Source organism: Pomacea canaliculata, linkage group LG7, assembly GCF_003073045.1.
Source record: "Pomacea canaliculata isolate SZHN2017 linkage group LG7, ASM307304v1, whole genome shotgun sequence".
Classification (NCBI taxonomy): domain Eukaryota; kingdom Metazoa; phylum Mollusca; class Gastropoda; order Architaenioglossa; family Ampullariidae; genus Pomacea; species Pomacea canaliculata.
Genome location: NC_037596.1, coordinates 30,742,779 through 30,763,816, shown reverse-complemented (window position 1 = coordinate 30,763,816; position 21,038 = coordinate 30,742,779). Strand labels below are relative to the sequence as shown.

Here is a 21,038-nt window from a genome sequence, read left to right as displayed (position 1 = left end):
GGGGAAAACGGGGGCTTCCCCTTCAGTATTGTCCTTTCATGCGTCAACTGGGTCAACCAACAGGTGTGCACACTCAAGGTTACAATTATTGGCAGCTAGTAGTTGGCAGACAAGCCAAGTCGAGCAATGTCAACATCGTGATGTTTATTATTTTTCCCTGTAGACGCATGTGTTGTTTGCTGTCATGCTTCTTTTCTATTCCAGTTTAGTTCTCAGAAACGTTTTTTTCCCTCGCTGGGGCTGATCGTGTACCTCTCTTGCATTGTATCTTGTGAGTTCATTGTTCACTTATCAAGTATGGTGTGTATTTCTTTCTCATGAGGTGATTTCCTTAGCTGTCTTTACAACTTTGTTGCTTTTAAACTCTTTGACAACATTGTTGTTTTTCCTTCCTTTTGTTGCTGGGTGGTGGTGGTGGTGTTATTATTGATGCACCGCCTGTCCTAACACCTCTTTACGTTTACTGGCCCTTACCTTAAACCCTACAACGGTGGGTGAATTGTTAGGAGACCTCCTGAAGAATTAAGCGTATAATGCAGTATTTTACTATTTTTTGCAATATCAAACTTTCATTGGACACATTTCCGTTTGTGGATAGAGAGCATTGCCTCTACTGCTCCCCTTCCTGGAAGAACAAAGCAAGTTGGTTGTAAACGCTTATTCATTAGGGAAAGCCAGCCACAACAATTATTTGTAGCTAACCTCTGTACCTGGGGGTAATTTTTTGATCCCGATGGGTTAACAGGTGAGCAAACCACTTCACATTTTATCAAGAACCCTGTGACAAATCTCTTTATTTGTGTGTTACGCGTAAGACAGTATGGGTATAGCTTACATTAGAATATCTTACCTGTACGTTTGGTACTACTTCGTGTAGAGAAAGTTTGTGACAAATACCTGCATGCTGTCAATAAAAAAATCTGAAGTTTTCATTTGCTGATGATACATAACAAAGTGTAAGAAACATATGAGCTAGTTATAATCACACACTATACATTTTGTCAGTCGATTGACAGCCCGCTTCAGACGGACGCAAAATACGGAAAAATAAAGGCATTTTTTTCCTTGTGGTGTTTTTGGTTTGTATCACCTCAGCTGGGCAAAATAGCAGCTACACACACACAAGGCTATTTGCAGCCAAGAGGCGGTAGACGAGCCTGTCGACCCATTTCAACATGATGATTTTTTTTTCCTTCATGTAGAAACATGTTTCATTATCATGGTGTGCCTCACTGCTGTTCCCTTTTCGTTGTCAAACATATTTCTTTCCATCTCTGACATATTATAGCTCGTGAATTCAGGATTCATAATTTCTCTTTCTTTGTCAAAGGGTAGTTTCTTTGACTATCTGAGAATTTTTTTCGTTTGCAACTTTTGTCAGCGTTCTTGATTAATATATTTTTTTCCTTGTGGTGTTGTAGCTATTATACGTGTGGGCCAACACCCAAGTCTTCAATACACTGAATTTGTTTTAGAGTAAGCAGACCTTAGCTTAAAGCCTGCATAAGGTGGATTGTACGAAGTAGGCACCATGAGGAATAACACGTTTAGTGCGGTATTATCACGCTTTCAAATGACACATTGAGATATTGTCTTTTGTGGGTAGGCAGCAGTGGCACCAGCTATCACTGAACTTCTTTAAAGCCGGTCTCTATACTCAAATCTCTGTTTTAATTGTATGATAATTTTCTCAACCAACATTCTCTCTCACACAAACACACAGATGTGCGTAATGAAAGCCACTGAGAGGAAAAGATACAAAGAAAGAGTAAAGGTGAGTGAGACCAGAGCACCAGTTACTACAACAAGTGCGACGTATAGTGAACTGTAAAGTTATACCCGGTATTTTATTTCATTTCAACAACTATTTGAGTCTCTAGTTATCCTCATCTTTTAGAATAGATTATGCATTAAAACTGACATTTTACCGCAAAGGTATCTCCAGAGGTTTCCTTGCTGATACTAAGAACTGTTGACTCACACTTTTTTCCTTCTTTGCTGTAACCTCTACAATTCTTACAATCTGTGGAACACGATTTTCTACATTTTTCCCATGACTCGCGCGTGCGCGCGCACACACAAATAGAGTTACAACAACGCATTACGATGGTCTCCCTACTCATAATCGTCTAGTAACTAAGCAAGGATGCTTGTCATTATATTAGTGTCACGCACATTATAGCGAGTGGGATAGCTAAGAAGAGACAGAATCAAAGAGAGAAGCTCAACAAACCATACCACAAAAACTGGCTTGGGCATCTGACTACACTAATACATTGTTTACCTTACACCATACACTTTTTATTTAAATGTCCCTTACTTTGCTGAAGTTAATTAGTAGTTACTGGGAGACAGAGCATCACTAAAATTACACAGATAATCTTATACATTCCGGGATAAAATCATGATCTGTTAGGGTTTAAGCCCTAATTTTTATGCCATAAAATATCCGAGAGATATTTACTATTTACATCTAAACACAAGGCTGGACATTCGAAATGGTTGAACAAAAACAGTGCGTTGAATGCAATGCTCTAAACAATATAAATTCTTTACTAAATTTTGACAAATTGCACAGGGATGGTAAAGTTACTCTGACTAAAAGGAAGGAAATACATTGGGAAGTCCACAGAAGTGTTCCTTTGATTTTTTTTATAACTACATACGACACGTATATTTGTCTTTGTCTTATATATCCACTGATAAACTAACAAGAAGGGTCAGCCTGTATGTAGATACTAGTAGAGGCATATCTACTGCGGAAATTCTCTCACTGTATTCCTTCTTAGTTTAGTCATGACTTTGTGAATATGGCTGAGTGAAGTTGACAGCACAGATAGCATGCTGTTGATTTTATTTCTTGCGCGTGCGTGTGTGTTAGGAGGAGAGTATGAGTGCGTATTACGTTTGAGCAGGCGTGAGGTTTTTATCTTTCATTAAGAACATAAAATTGCCTTTTCTGAACATCAAGCTATTAAAAGAAATCGATAAAGGGAGGTAACACAAATCTGTATTACTCTTTAAGGTCGCAAGAGTTATTCTTTCCCGCAGCAGTGTACGTGTATACGAAGCATATCTTTTCGGGAAAGTTTTTAGTTTCTGGATGATAGAGCTTAAATAACAATTGTGCGTTGGGAGGACAGTTTGAGTGTGTAAACGGAGACTTTTTTTTTTAAAGACTGTGCCATAAAATTTCTTATTTGCACGTCAAGCTCAATGTAACATTGCTAGGGGAGATAAAGCACATTTATGTTGCACTTTAAGATCGCCGGAGTTATTTTTGCCGACAACATGTTTACGTTGCACCTTTATCGTAAGAAAAAACCTGCACCACAGGTGTTTTCTGTTGTTTGTGCCCTGTTTACCTGTTTATGTCTACGAGCTTTGCGAAGTCCGCATTGGTGGTCAACTGTATACGTGTTTGTGTCCTTTTTTCCTGTTGTTTCTCCTAGTTTTTAGGAGTATACGAGGCCTGCCAAATCTGCATTGGTGGTTTATTGTGCTGGTACCGGATCCCTCGATCGTGTTGTTCTATCCTGGGTTTTTACTAAGCTTTCCGGTACAATTTTAGTTTCTACTTAGACACGTGGGCTCGTTCTTTATTCATTATAGAGATCCGGCCTGTGAAGTCACCAAAACATGCGTGGCGGGCAGCAACTGTCAACATGCTTTCTACACAGCCTTAATTTTTTTTCATCGTTTAGGTGCTTTTGGGATAAACAATTAAGTTACTGCACAATATCTATTTTTCTTGTATATGGGAAGTCGTCTTGAGCAACAATAAAATCATGTCATTGATGTTTATCTTAAGATATTTTATAATTAAAATACTTAGCTAACTGGTTGTAAGAAAACAAAACATCGTTTCATAGCAAGGGAGGCTACCCAAGCAGTACATATAAAATACAGAAACTTTTAATTATTTCTTCTACCTGGTCAACTGTTCAACTGCTATTCATATCCTTTTACTTGAGTTAACTACCCAGAGCTATTTTACCGACTCGAGGGCTTTGGCGTGTCTTAATAAATCAGAATTTTTCTAGGTTCAACTTTAGCCTAAGCAGTGGCTGTACTTTAGATCAACATTCTCATCTTCATTCATAAAATTGCCCATAATTGTCACAGTGTGTACGGACATGTGTATTGATGCTATAACTTGCCGATACATTCCACGGTGTATAAGGAGACATATATGTCTATGTTTCATAGTTTGTGCCGGCAAGAAAGCTTACCAATGTCGATGGAAATGTTAGGTCTCGTGCAGCTGGTGGGGAAGAGGTAAATTAAAACTAAATAACCACACCAAGTTGATAGGAGCTAAAATGTAGTCACAATACCTGTCGATCATTCCTAGCTAAATGGCATTATTTCCATATTTTAAGGTGCTTAACATCTTTACTTATCATCTGTGGGTTAGGAGACAAACCAACATTTGACGGTGGAATAATAATTTCTTTTGAAAAAATACATGTATGGTGTGAAACCTCTCAAAGTGATGTGTCTGCCCAAACTTAGAAAATTGCATAGAAATGGATGTGAAGCACAAAGACTGCAAACTTTCTTTTTAATAACATTTTACATAGTATCAAGTAACAGTGAAGTTTGATAAATGAAAAAAAATGACCTTTGCTGACTGACATTACTATCTTTCTCTCAAATGCTCCCCAAAGCACCAAGGAAACAAATATATTTACCAATGTAGTGGCATCGATGAACAGCCTTAATAAGAGGGAACTTGTCTCTGGAGGACTGGACAATGTGCTTCTTTATCAACAAAATTAAAAGCAGTACAAAAAGATTAGTTTAACAAAATGTGGTGTTCTGGTAGATTATCTCTTTGTGTCGTGTTCCTCTTGTGTTTTCATGCAGATCAATTGGAGCTTCATGTGACTTTCCTTGATCTAAAAGTTATAAGTAAAATCAAATGAAATAGTAGAATGGAATTTTTGGCAATTATGAAACAACACAAGGCTACAAGAACAATTAACTTATACTAAAAAATATATTGCAAAACAAAAGAAAATCTACTTCCTGTTTTGTACCTATTTTAAAATGCAACAGTTTGCACAGTATAACTACTACTAACCATAACTGTGTTTTCTATGAGATCTTTCTGAGATGATACTTTATATAGCAATGGGACACTTTGGCAATCATCAGATTTACACCACCCTTCTTACGCATACATTTAATTTATGTAATAAAATATTTTCCCGCATTTTGAATATACACCAGACAATTTAGTCGTTAGGGTGGAGGGAGGGATAAGAGTAAGCTAGACGTCTGTCATTAGCTTTTCTCCTTTTTTACCTCTACCACCATCACCTACCTCAAGAACATCAAAAACACATTTAAACTTTTTAATCTTACAGTGGATGGTTGATATTTAAAATTTCTTAAATGTTTGGAATTTCTTTTTCTTTATCAGATATTTTGCTGTTTCCTTCTAATTTCTGGTGTGCCATAGATCTTGTCCTAATTTTTTAAACTATTTTATTTTATGCCCATAAAGTAAAGACAGAATAAGAAAAGTTTTAAAAAAGCTTTCTAATGATGTGTAATAACCTTTATATTTTGGAGCATGCAGAGGTTCTAGTGTTTGGTAAACAGATGGGTTGTTGATATCTCCCCTTTGTAGATGGTCATATAATGTTTCTAAACCTGCAGAGGAAAAACGAAAATAGAAAACCTCGTTTTAACAAGTCCTCCATTTTTATCAAATAATAAATATTTCCATACTCTACTCCTACTCCATGGATACGTCTCTGTTTTATCTGATTCTTTACGTTGTCTGCGCGAGTTTCATAAGTATATGTGCTCATGACTAAGCCAATATGTAGTTCAGGAAAATATTAAATAATCATACTTCTCTCAGAAGTTTTTGGAGTCAACACCTGGTTTGTTCTGAAATGAGTGGGAGAAAAAGGATTATTAATAACATTCCAAGTCATTTTATAATTTGGTAGCACTGTCTAAATTTATCTTTCAAATGACAACATAGTTGAGTTAAAAACATAGACTGATCAGCTTAACTATTTCATCTAAAAAGGCAGTACATGCATGGTTTCATTGTAGATTTATACTCACTGTAAGCCTCTCTCATCTGGTTTTCCTGAAAACCATTGCAAATATATCATCATAAGTACTTAAGAGTTTCAAATACTAAAAGGTTTCTAAAGACTGAGGATCGTTTTAAATTCAATTTTACGGTCTTCATTTATCGCTAATAAAGACTATATTATATATTTGTTTTCATTTATTGTTTTTTTAAAAAAAATTAACCTCACTTCTTTTTCTTCTGATAAAGAAGACTGCACTGACAACCAACGTGATAACAGCAAAAGCACCTATAACTCCCCCAGCAACAGGTCCTGCTACTTCAGACTTTGATTGCCCTGTGGAGAACAACATTTTATGAGGTAGGAAGAAGAGAAACAAAGTTCTATAAAAGGTTTGATTGAAAAAGCTAGATGTATAGCCTGGTGTGCTTAAATGCATTTACTTTGTTTAGTTCAGGTATCATATATGTACAAAAATCACAGAATAAAAATGAAGACCAATTTGTAAGTATTAAAAAATAACCTGTTGAGTCGACTTGTTCTTTGATCTCAAATGTAAGTGAAATATTTCCCAGGTCATTGCTGAAAACAGCATCATAAACTCCAGGCCTAAATGCTGTTTTATTGAGAAGAGTCACTGTGCAGGTGACCATATACCTGTACAATTGATCAGATTTACAGTCAAATTCTACTCTGTTCTGATATTCAACTTTTCTTGAAGTTGTATCATTTAGTGAAGATTTGATGGAAAATATGGACAACACATTTGGCGCTGGGTCAGCAAGGAATTTAAAGTGCAGTCTGGCCTTGTCACCATTAAATGTCACAGAATAAGAGTCGTGCATTGTTTGTCTAGGAGCACCTGAAAGTCAAATGAAAAGTGCTAAGTAACATTTTAGAAACTTCAATAAGTACACTTTGTGTTAATGATGCCATAGATCATAAACTGACAATAAAATAAAAGATTAAAGAATTAAAGGTAGAAACTATCATGGGCATGCCAGGTATCACTTGATAATAATTTTTAGTACTGCAAAAGTTCTCATACTTTTTCAAAATAAATGAGGTTTAAATCAAAACAATGAGTTTAAAAAGCAGCAAAGATTTTTATTGCCTGTAAATGGAATGAATTTTTCATTAAGTTACTGCACTTTTTCAAGGTAAATTACATTTGTGTCAAATAGCATGGCGAATACCCACAGGAAACAATTAGTCGAATATATTTTTGGTCTCCAGAGATATTATTTTCTGATTTGCAAGTGTAAATGGCTGTTGTTTCACACTTCACGGCTGTCATAGTGTATTGAAGCTCCAGAGTATTATTAGTTGAGGCTAGCTCAAGATCTTGGTTATCACTGCTTCTTTTAAATAAATGTATTGTCGGCAGTTGTCTCCCCTCAGCTTGACAAACAACGGACACGTTTGTGTTTTCCTTTACAGTTACAATGTCGTCTGCTTTGTTGTCGATCTTAAAACTCAGCACTCGGGATGCATCTGTCAACAGGACGAAAAAACTGTGCATTCATCACTGTTTTTAATGATTTTTTTTATTATGGTATATAACATGAGTATGTAAATACAAAAAAAGTTATGAGTAAAATCATCCACCTGTAGAAGTATTATTATTAAAATTTGACTGGTATTGCATAATTTATTGTTTGATTCCTATTGTCAACATATGGGAACTTAAGTTTTTAAAATGAACATTCAAAAGTCTTTTTATTAATTTTTAAATTGTGTGGTATTTCTAAATATTTGAGTTATAGTTAATTCTTTATCTTAATGAGTATCTGTTAATGTGTCTGTCAGACATAAGCAATCAATATTTATGATCATTATTTTTAATCTTCAAAAATAATTTGAAACATAGATGACTTCAATGTGTATATCAATGAGATGATTGCAGGAATGAGTGGGATAGAACTGATTACACGGAAAGAAAATGAATGGGACTGGCTCAAAACCAAAACAAATATTGAAGAAAAATGAATCCTTAGAAAAACATACAGTTTACTGTGACTGTATACTGTGTACTTTGTACAGCAGTGTTGTTCCACATCAAGATACAAGTATTACTTGTCCCACTATATGTCCTGTTCACTTGGTCTAACGTCAGCTTCGGCGAGTTGGTTCCTCTCCAGATAAGAGAACCAGATGGAAGTCCAAGGTTATCCGAGTAACAGAGACAGTTTATGTCACCGCTCTCCGTTACATATCGTGGGCAGTTGTGTTGAGGAGATTCAGATGGACGACCTAATTTGAAAATCATCATCATCATCATCATCGTCATGTATTTATTTTTAATAATAGGTTACTGTTTATCATCTATTAAGGCTTTGGGAGGTTTTTATATTACTATAGTATGAAGTCATCACAGTAAAAACCTGTGATGTTAACTGCTGTTTATATTCTGTGAAAGACATCCAGTAAATTTATCAAATGATATGAAGGAACAATATCAGAAGATTAAATATTTATTAAACTCACGTATTTCATTACTTCCATTAAAGGAAGGAAACACCTGTACTTCACCAGGTATAATGATGACACTGTAGTTGTATTTTCCTTCAGAAGGGAGAGTAATCTTGATTTGACACTCACCAGAAAAATAATTAGCTTTTGAAGAGGGTTTTAAGGATGTTGTAAAAGTACCCAAGAAAAGAGCAGTTAATTGCTGGAGACACACAAAAGAACCATTTAAAGATTTTAACCACTACGCATGACTGTCAATTAACTTACTATGAATGTTGTAAATATCACATAGTGAGTTAATAATGGTGATGAAGATGGGTTTATATAAAATTAAACTAGCTATCACAAAATTTTCAGTCAGTAAACTGTGTACAAACAAAGAATCTGGAAAACCATAAGGGACGTTGTAGAAGAATTTTACCTCTGAAATTTGGTATAAATAACAGCCATATCTGTCTCTCCTTGAGCGGACCTTTGAAACAGTGCAATGGCTGATTACTTCCCATGTATCTCCACTAAACTGAATCTGACACTGAGGATTTTCAGCAGGATCTGAAATTGTAAAATATTTCAAATGTGCTGCCAAAGAGAGAGGAGAGAGGGAGAGAAAAGCGGAAGAGAGTGGGTAGAAAGAGTGCTTCAAAACAGTTTAGAGATTACTAGTGACAATGCCAAGGCACTTTCACTATTGGGTGTGATATGGTAATTTGCTTTGATGTTGTTTAGTAGCTTATGAGTTACAACAGAAATCGAGAAATATTTCAGTTTACTTATATATGTATATTCATAGAGAAAGCGCATCGCTAAATACAAGCCAATTAATAGTTTATATCGCAGAAGAATATCAGAAAACTCAGCAGCGGCTTGAGGCTAGTTATTGCTGGTTATGTCTTGATAGTTATTGCTGAGCTGTCTAAAGTGAATAATGATTAGTAATCGACACAAAAACAAAACCCAAATCATCCCATGATGAGAGTTTAATTTGTTTATGTCATGTTTCAAACTCAACAGCTAAAGCTGTGGTCTCATTTAGTGCTCTAGCTATTTATGTACATTTATGTTCAGATAAATGTATGTGTCTTTAAAGGAACAGGCATAGGCTTACATAACCATAAATTATTAAGTTTGGGTCAAGTTTCCTCTAACTGACAATCGTGCTAAAATCGCTTATGCCACCTAGTGGCAAGAAAACTATCCTTCAATATTGTATAAGAATGGATTTAAAATCCAAATTAGAGCCCTGTTCAGCTAGTTATTTGAGACAACAATTTATCTGATCTTTCTATTTTGAAGAATTGTGTGACTTTAAAATAAAAACACTAAACAAAAAAGCTATATATTTGCTTGTCTAACTGTTTGGATGCGGATGGTTTTGAAAAAGCATGTGATGAGTGAAATAAATAAAAACACAGCTCACTGTTAGGTAAGAATTAATGTTTTAAGCGATAGATTATAGTAAAAATTTCTATTACTAACTATAGCTATACCTATATGTTTTACTAGTAACATGTAAAATTTTCACTAGAAAAAACAAAGGATTTAATTTGTCTAATTATTATTATTTATATTTTCATCTTGTTGGTTAAAAAATATGGAATGAGTCCGTAATGGAACGACTCTAATATCAACTGATTTAATTACTGTTGTTATTGCTTGGGGGGGGGGGATTGGTGTTTTACGCCGTGTCAGCAACTAAGGCTATATTACGGCAAGCAGCCAGTCCTGTAAACAGATGCCACGTGCAGAGAAAGATCAGCGTGCCCGAGATGTGAAATGAACTCAGGGCAGCCAACCTTCAGTGTATTGGTGACAAGTGCTAACTGTTGCGCCACCGGACCGCTATTGCTTGGTGATAAAAGAACTTAAAGTTGGAAGATCGACAAAGAAAAACCCGGACTATCTTACACTGTTTACGATATTTTAATAATTTACAAATTTAAGAATTGGCTGTTTCATTAAAAATTATATTGTCATTCTCCACTTTAGGCTTTTTACTGTCGTAGAAATACATATAAACGCACGACCGTACGTGCTTGTGCCTACGCACGTGAAAGAGAGAGCGCAAGCTAGAGGGTGTGAGTAAAAGAGCAAAGATGTACATGATGGGTGCATGTGTGCTAACGTGTACCCGTTCTTTTAAATAGACAAGCTATACTTACAGACGACATCTAGCTGACAAGTGTCCTTATTGTCACCTGACACATGGCATGTCAGGTTAGCTAATGCTGAGTTGCCTAAATCTGAGAGGGAGGTGGCATTCACTGTAATGTCGCTCTCAGTCGGTAAAGATCTGCTAATCTTGAAGTACGTGGAGAAATAATTTGCCTCACAGGCTGAAGCTGTACACTTAAGTATAAACGTTGTTCCCCAAAACCAGCTGACTGTTTGCTCAGCTGTCAATCCTGTACAGACAAACCTGTTGTCATCCCGACCCTCCTTTACTTCCAGATATTTACCATCTTTACACAGTGACACTGTGACAACTGAAACACCAAAAAATGAAGACCACATATTATAAAAGTATATTTAAATAGTTACAACAAATAAGCAACATTCATAATAATTTATAATTTAATTATATAATAATTATAACATATTGTGGTAATGTAAACAAAATGTTTTAAATTAGTTTAGATAGGTGCAAGTTAATTGCTGTCTGTGGGCGGGACATCATGTGCTCATCAAGAGAAATCCTGATGGAATAATTTTAATTCTCAACGTCCTCCTTTATTCAGTCCTCACACCGTGTAGAAGAAAATCCTGACAGTTACATCGCTACATTCCGCTGTACTTACAGTGCTTTGATGTCCACATATATTGCTCAGTGCTGTTGCTCTTTATATCTGTTCAAGACCATCCTTAAAATATATTTTCTTCATCATAATAGTTACATTTGAATAATGTGGTGTTCAGTAAGTTAACAGGTAATTATAAAAATGTCTTTATAATGAAGAGAGCATTACATAGTGTTTCCGCTTATTCGCTGTTTACCGTTTGTTTTATAAGAAGCAACAAAACTATAGAGTGTCCCAGCAGAGTAGGTGTGCCCACATACACCTCAAAATAAACCCGTAACCAAGTCCTTCTGCAATACCCTAACCCTAACCCCTGCCCCCTCCCTCTCTCTTCCAATTACACACACGTGGGCTAATCACATATTTGTATTCACGCACTTAAAAGCAAATCCTCAAAGTATGTGAAGATAACCTACCGTATGTGGCTCTAATACATAGCACGCAAATCAGTCCTATTAGCGTTGGCATAATGTGAGAGCAATCAGAATCAAGGTAAGTGTTGTAAACAATAATATTTGTACTTTGCCAAAAGCTTTGAACATAGCAACACACAGGCGGAAAGCAGTCCCACCTCAGGGCTACAAGACGACAGAAATCGTTCACATCACAAGACACACACTGGGTCACACAGATGTACACAGCGCCGGAAAGGACTTGATAAGCTACAAGGAAGTTAAAATCCTCATGCAACCACTCACACCCGATAACTTTGTAAGGGTAGCACATGGTGCAGCGAGTTTCTCAAGGAACGATACACTGTTAAACTAAAAAAGGTATTGGTTAGTAATACAGAAACATTTATCAATCAACCTGGAGTTTTGCTCAATGAAATGTTAGGTTGGTCAACATTTAATAGAGTTCAAGGGATAGGTTAAAGGTCAAGTTTAATGAAGCTCTAACAGACGCATTTACAGAGTTTACATCATGGTGTTTTGGTCTCGTATAAACACACCATCACAAAAACACTGTCAAGAAATGTATGCTGACTCACAACGGGAGGTAGATACAAATAGTAAAATATTCCTGAAAACATAGCATGTCATTTAACATTATAAACAAAATGAAATCTGATCTGCACCGTCCTTTCCCACTGCTGAAGACTTACACTTATTGTTTACTATTTATTTCCAGTCATTATTATTATTTCACCCACAAAAAAGTCAGGTTCAAATAAAAGTTAACTTAGAAATCATCCACAAGTGTTACAATTGTAATATCTTTGAATTCTATCGTATAATAGTCAAGAAACAAAATAGAAACCAAAATGTAAGCGTCTAAGTGCATTCCTCCTTTGCTCTATACATCGCTTGACACAATGGACCACTCTTAGGATAAAGAACTCGGCCATGGTGTGTACTCAGCCTATCTTTTTCCGGTTAGATATCTAATTACAGGCGACTAAACTCGGAGCGCTCTAGGGCACTGCTTCACCCCTCACCCTACCCCAGTAAAGTAAGTAGCAGACGATCGGCTATGTCATGCTAGAACCTTGTGATCTATTTAACCATCGGTCAGTATTCTGTTTTAACCTACAGTGAAGAAATGGTGGCAAACAAATTCAGAAGAAAGTCATCGTGCCTGTAGAGGAGAACACTCAGTACTCTCCAATAATTGCTTAAGTAATACTTTTTTTCTTTCTTGATGTTTTCGTGTATGTAAAATAAATATTTCTCACGCGCCATTTGCTATTTTGCATATCGGTGTCCACAGGTTGTACATATACTCCTTGATAGGTGTTTTATTGTGTGTGTGAGAGGGAGACAAAGTGAAAGAGGAAAAAAAACCTGAATATGCCCAAGGAGCAACAAATTTGACTTTTTTCAAGCATATTGATATGAGCATGGATTCATCTGATTATTACAGAACAGTATTTATAAATTACTGCCTAATACAATCAGGCCTAAACGAGTTTTACTCATAGGTGTGCTGGCTGAGGATTTTTAAACATTAAGTTAACCTTGAAAATTCATACACACACATAGAAACAATCAAACCCATGTACAGACAAGACCACACACATACACCCTATCCTGTGTGGGCATAGTGCCTGTAAATAACATTTAAATGTTTTGAATATTTCACTAAATTATTATATTGTCTATTTGAATGACATCTTTAAAGTGTGAAGTGACGATGCATAATCTTCATTAGATTCTCACCTAGGAGACAAAACACAAAGTGAATGCGTGGAATAATGACTTATTTCGGAAATAAGCATATCCTATGCTTTGAAGCAGTTACACAGCGAGATGTTTGCACAAACAAAAATTGATGTAAATAACACAGACGGCAAATTTTTCTTTTTTAATATTTTTAATAATATGAACGAACGACAAAATTACTCTGAAAAATGTTGAAAAAGGTTTTTGTCATATTGCAGACGTAGCTATCTTTCTCCAAGATGTTCCAAACAACCAGGGCAACAAACAGTTATACCAACGAAGCAAAATGTATGAACAATAATGCAATAGGAAACTTGTCTCTCGAGAATTGGACAGTGAACTTCTAAATTAACAAAATATAAAAGAAGTACGAAAAAAGAACCACTAAGAAAATGTGCTGTTCTGATAGACTGTCTCTTTTGTCGTCTTCCTCTTGTGTTTTCATGCCGATCAGTCGGGACTTCATACACTTGTGACTTTCCTTCATCTGAAAGACAAACTTCTTTTAATGAACCCAGTGCGGTAATCTCATCAAAATGTTGATGTAAAAATCAAAGATGACAATTAAAAAAGTTTATTACATTTATGCGGAAACAAAAATAAAAACAAAACTAGACTAAAGAAAATACAAAGCAAAACAATGCGCAGTTTTAGGTTATTGTATATTTATGATAAAATTAATACAATTACTGCTAACTAAAACTAAGTATTCTATATGAGATATTTTTGTCGACAATAAAGAAATCAAGATAAAACGATAACCATCAAACTTTTGTACAGTGCTACCTTCACATGCATAGAAACATCTCTTTTACAAACGACTTTGAAATATTTTCCCACTCGGTAAATATAAACCAGACATTTCAGTAGTCAGGATGGAATCACAGTAAGGTAGACGTTTGTCACTTTGTTTTTACATTGTTTATATTCGTTTCCTCTACCACCATCGCTTAAACCAAGACAATCAACAACATTTTTTTTTTACATTAAATAATAGATATTAAAAAGTTTCTATCTTAAATACTTCGATTTTTCTTTTTGTTTCAGATACTTTGGTGCTTCCATCTGATTTGTGGTACTCCATAGACCCTTTCTTTCTTCACTATTTTATGCTAGTATTCAATAAAGATAGAAAATGTGAAATAAGTTTAAAAAGTTGTCTAATAATGCGTTTCAACCTTCATTATCTGTGAAGTCGTTTGAAGTCTGCTGTGGTCCTAGTGTTTGGTAAACAGAAGGACTGTTTACATCTCCTCTTTGTAGCTTGTCGTATAGTGTTTCTAAGTCTGTAAAATAAATAAAAAGTAAATATCGTATATCATCCATTCCTTATTAAAATAAAGATCTGCTCGCACCACTTCCATCTGAATGTTTACGTCTAAATTTAATGTTATTCTTTTTGTCGGGTGTGTTTTATCAGTTTGTCGTGAACTCCGAGGAATGAGCACGCGAAGATGGTCAGAGTGCGATTCCCGCTGCCTCGGGCTGTTCACACTGTCGACACCTCTACCAACTGGCGACGACAGAAACGTGTACGCGCACACTTACACTAAATTGCTAATTGCCCTTTAATTGACTCAGAGCCCCCAGCTTACCTCCCCAATAAGCAGCACAAGGGAATTTAGTGTATTTCAGAACGTTATTAATAATCGAGAGTATTTCAACAATTTACAAATGATGCAATCTCAATATATAGCCTAAAACTAGGGTGTCCCGTTATCCATTTCTAGCCTAGGTAACGTGAGCCACTAATTAGCTTAGCTAATTCACACAATACATGCACACGCCACTTATCTCTTCACAAAGGCTCTAGTCACGTGAGGGCCCTCCTCGATCGACGTCTTAGAATCCGCTGATGTCCTCTGTCGTTCGTGTCGGCCTCCTTCCTCAAGCGCAGAGAGTCTGGCACCACCGTGTGCCTACCTGTACCTCGTCCCTTAGGCCGGTCTGTTGTCTCAAGCTTAACAGCGCCTAACAGGACCGACACTTATCTACCAGGTTTGCCTCTACTGTCTGCGACCAAACAGATGCTGGAGATGAAGCGTCGTACACTCTGCGACAGAGCGGGTCTTCCACACCTCTGAGTCGGTTGTGCTGGAGCTGTCACGATTCCCAGACAAACTCACAGCAGAGAATCTGAACAGCCTTGAACAGATTTCGGCTACAACCCTCCTCTTCCAGCACCAGTGTAACAGACACCGATCCTTCGCCGATCGTGATGTTAAATTCTCATTTGCGCGGGCTCTTCTCTCTCGTGGTTGGTCAAACATACCACAGACTCACTTCGACTATTCCACTATCTAGATATATCCAATCGCACTTCTTGGCCCTTTGTCCACCCGACGGTCGAGAGCCGCCAAAGGCCGACTACTCCGTCTCGACATAACTCACCGCTAACGCATCCCCACAGTTACCCGTTTCACCCTCCGAAAGTCTGCTTACCAGTGCGTCCGCCTGTTTCGTGGAGGGAACAGAAGTGAGACACGAACACTATAGCCCTATACTACTTACCACGTGACACAGTTGTTACTCGTTATTAAGTCTACATGTAGCTAAATTAATTCACCAATAAAGTAAAATTGCAGTTTTGTTCAGAGAGAAGAAGGCATTATCATATGTTCAATTCAAATTTTACAAATGGCCAAAAGTTAGATAATCATACTTCTCTGAGGATCAGTTTTAGAAGTCATTGCCGGAGTCGTTCTGTAAAGAAAATGGGAGAAAAATATAGCCTTACAATTGTATAATTTAACAATTGAAGCGCCTTAGGTCTAAATTTGTATTATGACAATAAAATATAATTAAAAGTGAAAACTGATCTGCTTAATGATTTCATCGAAACAGCTTTACATGGTTTAACTGTATTTTACTACATATTACTGTATTCCGTTCTACCTAGACACTCACCCTGTGCCTCCGTCAAATCTACTTCCTGAAAATAACCGCAAATAGTTCAATATTAGTAACTCAGAATTACAAATAACATGTATAAAGTTGTTCTGCTCTGTAATTTTATGTAATTTTTGTTGTGTTTCTATTTATCAGTCATAAAATAACATGTGCACCTTTTCGATTTGCTGTTTTTTCAAACAAAATTTACTAACTTTTTCTTCTGATGATAAAGATGACTGCACTGACAACCAACGCGATGACAATGACAGCACCTATAACTCCACCAGCGACAGGTCCTGCTACTTCAGCCTTTGACTGCCCTGTCAAAAATAAAAAATGATGCGAGCAGAATGAAAAGGCATAGTTCCAGAAATTCTGTTTTTAAACGACATATGGATAGTGTGGTAACTCAAGCAAATATTTGATTAATTTGAAGAAACACACTCTCATATATATATATATATAATTTATATAAACAGTTCTGCATGTTTGTAAGTATTAAATACTAACCTGGTGTATCTACATGTTCCTTGATCTCAAATGTCAGTGAAATATTTCCAAGACCGTTGCTGAAAACAGCATTGTAAACTCCGGTACTGAATATTGTTTCATTGAAGAGAGTCACTGTGCATGTCACCATGTACCTTAACAAATTGTCATATGTACACACAAAGCTAACAGTATTCTTATATTCCATCTTTCTCAAAGTAGTATCATTTAGGGAGGGTCCTATGTAAAATACAGACAGCTCAACAGGCGGTGGGTAAGCAATGATTTTAAACTCTAGTCTCGCCTCCCCGCCGTTGAATGTCCCTGAATAAATGTCTTGAGTTGTTTGTCTTGGAGCACCTGTAAGTTACATAAATATTTTTCAAAGTTCAGTTTCGACAAATGTCGGTGCTTAATAGGGAATAGTTATAAACATCCACACACATGCTCATTAACTATTTTAAAAGAAAAACGGATGAAGTTAGAACAAATGCTGATTTCACTAAACATTGAGAAGAAACACTGATTTGAACAGTAAAAATAATAACTGAATTCCTTGTATGAAAAATATAAACCTTGTGCATAAAAAAGTTTAGCCTTGAATATCTCTTTCAGCCGATGAAGTTTGTATTACTTACACATTACAAATAATGAGATTCGCTTGTGAGTCTGTCCAGGACCAGTGTCCACTTCACATTCATACTCTCCTGTGTCTTGGCACTGCACTGACTCCATGTCATAAGTGACTGTCGCTCTGATATCATTAACAGTGACATTTCCACGAGGACTGGTGTTCAGGACAGTGTTTTTGTTGATGGAGATTCAAACGCATGCTTGGGGTGGGTCTGCCATCCGCCAGGCACCCCATCCTCACTGTGGAATTTTCCTTTACTGTGGCATTTACAGTTTCTATGTCGTTTACCTTAAACTGTATGTCGCTGGGTGGGTCTGTAAATATAAAAGCAATAAAAGCTAGGTAGAAAGAGCTTTAAAATGTTACATTTCACTACTAGAGTCTTGTAAATAAAAAAAGTAACAGTTATATTTACATTACAGAAAACTCAACTTAACCATCAGTCATTATCCTACTCGAACATGACTATGTAGTTTAAATTTCAAAACTATATCATGGATGCTCATTTTTAATTTGCATACCCAGAGACCCAGAGGAAGACAGAACTAGAAGAAGAGTAAAATAATTCGTCACTGTGTCAGAGTGGCATCTCTCCAGGTAGAAGACTCACATGTTACGATGATGGTGTAATGTAGAAATTGTATTTCTGTTCTATTCCACGTAAGCACACATGTCAAAATGTTTCCATTCTGAGCTCTTAGAACACCATTCAGCGACAGTTCATTTGTGGATGACTTTTGCCAGCGAATTTCTCCTAGAGGACTTCCTCTGTCTGTGACTGAACATGCACACTGTAGGTTTCCATATTCAGATACAGATGTGGGGCAGTTGTGTGATAAATAACCTTTTGGAGTTCCTGAAAGAATATAAAATGTTACAGTCATCTCACCTGCTTGAACTGCTTAAATAAAGATTGCTTCGAGGAAGTAATCCCACATTTATTCCAACAGGTAGGACGATCTTAATTACAAAATTGAAACAGACTGTAATTTCTCATCTTCAGTTTAGAAATGATATAAAGGAAACTTAAAGTAGTCCACACCTGTTGTGTCCATACTTTGACAAATTTGCATTTTTTTCACTAAAGTCAGCTTTTACTTATATAATAAATCTTTCTAGTCCTTACTTATAAAGTTATTTCCGTTGAAAGGAGGAGTAACATTGACATAGCCTGGTATCAACATCACTCTGTAGTTGTATGTCCCGTCAGAAGGTAGAAAGCTGGTCATGCTACAATAACCAGAGAAATAGTCAGCCTCGGTGATACTTGATGTTGACATTGGCGAACTATTAACACGTCTTTCTTCTGGATCATTCTAATGAATGAAACAAAATGCAGTTAGTGCTCTTAAAAATCATTTTGAGCATCACTGGGAGAATCAGTAATCACAAGATTGCGCCTAGAAGTTATATATATATATATCGATTGTATTATCAAACTGAGGCTGATGACATGATATGAAGACTTACCTGTATTCTTTGGTAAAGATCACACCTGTATCTGGCTAGTGACGAGTAAACTTTTGTAACATTGCACTGGCTTGAAACTGTCCACGTGCTGCCACTGAACTCGACAGTACAGGAGGAGACAGTTGCAGAATCTGCAAATGATTGATGACTTTATTGAGAAGTGTAACTCTTGTGTGGTGAATGTTTAGCCTACGATATGACATTTTATAATTATTAATACTACATTAAAATAAAGACCTTTAAAAGCTCATCATCTAGAAACAGATATGATACATCCTTTTAAAGCACAAAACGATGGCTTCCTCTAATTGTATGATTGATACAAAGTCACTTTTATACGCAAATTATTTCTCAAGGCCTTCTTAACACCATTTTCAGAAGTGTAGATAAGAAACTCATGTTTTTAGGTCTAAATTGTAAGCGATTATTATGAAAATTAAGCAATGAGTGGCGATTACCAGTTCATTAGCGAGAAAAAAGAAATTAATCTCTATAAACACATAACTAATATCTGTTATTTGGGAAGTACGCAGTTTAATTAAACCATGCTTATTTCTCAGTGTAAGTTTTAAATATTTTGCTTCAAAGAGAAAAAAGATATAGTGGGCAGTGTCAAGGATACATTAAACACACAGTGGGTTAAAAAGAAGCTACTGGAAGTAATATTAGAGTAAAATACTTATCTTTGGACATATTTAAAATATATAATACAATATCTTTACTAGAAAATACCCACATGTTAAATCTACAGGACAGTTGCTGATGGCTTTTGTGTCGGCGATCTCACACGATAAGCTGGACTGTTTATCTTTAAAAATAGGTTTAACTGTCACAACACTTGTTGTTGGCGATGTCCTGCTAACAATGAACACTACTGGTAGATAAGTTACAATACAGTTTTGTTCATTCTGAGACTGTAATGGGCTACATGTGGCAATTGTATTTCCCTTAAAGTACCATCTAATAGTTTGAGTTCCTAAAAAATTGGAGCAAATAAATTTTGTCTCCGTCCCGTTAATCACTTCCAAGTAGCCATCACTGCAGAGAGATGGTAGGTCTCCTGAAAATAAACGAAAGTATTTTAAAGTATGCAACAAACATGTAGAAACAAATACACACAATCACTACGCACTTTCAAACATAGATGTATCACTAAAAATACAACTTAGTTATTTACCGTAAGATCGTTGCAACAACCAAATGAATACCAACAGAAACATTCTCAACATGGCTTACTGGATTTGTAAACGTACGTTCCTGAATAGCCTCGACTGAAACAAGGAAGGAATATCAACTGAAAGAGTTCCTATTATGGGTACAAATAAATAGCATCTGTTAAATACAAATACAAGTAGAAAAACCGCCATATCAAGCCTTTATATTTGACAAAACAAAACCAAAAAATTGAAAGCCTATAAACTTTAGAAAAAGATAACAGAAAGGTAAAATGTCACTTATAGGGCTAGGCATATCCCGAATTAAGGCTGTAATGACACACTATGCAGTTCATAAATTCGATCTGTATCTGTATTATTAATCTGTACACCTCAAACGAGCAGTGCGTGAGAACCATACAAAGTATACTTAGTACATCAAAGTTGTGTGTAGTGTGTATCTCTGTCTAGCAGAAACTTTATTAAGTTTTCGTGAGCAATGGGAATTTTAAATGAGGCATTGTGTGTGTGAGAGAGCTCATAGGTATGCTTGTCTATCGGTTATTTAGTGAGAGAGAGAGAGAGAAAAGAGAGGCAGACAGCAACAACCGTGCAGTAAAGATCACAACCTAGATTCATTGAAACTTATTTTCCATTTACATTGAAATGCCCTGTCAAAAGGTCAGTAATCCAGTAAAAGAAAACTATGGGTTCCACTCTGCACCGATCTTTCTAACACGGCAAGCACGGTTTGAATTTCTTAGTTCACACGAACACACACACACACACACACACAGAATAGTTCGTTTGATATCTTTTATAATTACATAAAGCACACATATCCTTCTCTTTCTCTCACATAGCTACCAATACACTACTAACCAAAGGGTAGCCTGTATGTAAGTGCTAGT

At 36.1% G+C, this 21,038-nt stretch overlaps 1 protein-coding gene and 2 long non-coding RNA genes across 4 annotated transcripts; 1 reads left to right on the top strand and 2 right to left on the bottom strand.

Moving 5' to 3' along the window:
* Window positions 1-2,848: 2,848 nt before the first annotated feature.
* On the top strand, window positions 2,849-8,060 carry LOC112568103. Its single transcript, XR_003099997.1, has 3 exons — window positions 2,849-3,313; window positions 6,308-6,419; window positions 7,500-8,060. It is a non-coding gene; the product is annotated as an uncharacterized LOC112568103 (long non-coding RNA).
* LOC112568095 lies at window positions 3,324-20,243 on the bottom strand. Of its 2 annotated transcripts, XM_025245196.1 has the most exons (21): window positions 20,151-20,243; window positions 19,710-20,033; window positions 18,974-19,104; window positions 18,630-18,819; window positions 18,114-18,359; window positions 17,508-17,817; window positions 16,891-17,229; window positions 16,593-16,700; window positions 16,396-16,420; window positions 16,151-16,191; window positions 10,691-11,014; window positions 8,953-9,083; window positions 8,547-8,733; window positions 8,067-8,312; window positions 7,260-7,553; window positions 6,583-6,921; window positions 6,288-6,395; window positions 6,088-6,112; window positions 5,867-5,904; window positions 5,566-5,661; window positions 3,324-4,901 (listed from the first exon to the last, which is right to left on the bottom strand). In XM_025245196.1, the coding sequence occupies exons 6-21, from the start codon at window positions 17,602-17,604 to the stop codon at window positions 4,804-4,806; spliced, it is 2,496 nt and encodes an 831-aa protein (XP_025100981.1). In that variant the 5' UTR covers window positions 17,605-17,817; window positions 18,114-18,359; window positions 18,630-18,819; window positions 18,974-19,104; window positions 19,710-20,033; window positions 20,151-20,243; the 3' UTR covers window positions 3,324-4,803. The 2 variants fall into 2 exon arrangements, with proteins under 2 accessions (XP_025100981.1, XP_025100982.1); XM_025245197.1 differs by lacking the exons at window positions 16,151-16,191; window positions 16,396-16,420; window positions 16,593-16,700; ... (5 more) ...; window positions 19,710-20,033; window positions 20,151-20,243 and adding an exon at window positions 11,743-12,778.
* LOC112568101 lies at window positions 13,616-15,272 on the bottom strand. Its single transcript, XR_003099995.1, has 2 exons — window positions 14,667-15,272; window positions 13,616-13,975 (listed from the first exon to the last, which is right to left on the bottom strand). It is a non-coding gene; the product is annotated as an uncharacterized LOC112568101 (long non-coding RNA).
* Window positions 20,244-21,038: the final 795 nt, after the last annotated feature.

Bases quoted from the DNA above. Each gene is read 5' to 3' on its own strand.
- LOC112568095 (XM_025245196.1), bottom strand. From the start codon at position 17,604: ATGGAGTCAGTGCAGTGCCAAGACACAGGAGAGTATGAATGTGAAGTG. The intron at 8,734-8,952 runs GTAAAATTCTTC...GTGTGTCTCCAG, and splicing joins ATTTATACCAAATTTCAGAG to CAATTAACTGCTCTTTTCTT. The intron at 4,902-5,565 runs GTTATTACACAT...TATAACTTTTAG, and splicing joins GCATGCTCCAAAATATAAAG to ATCAAGGAAAGTCACATGAA.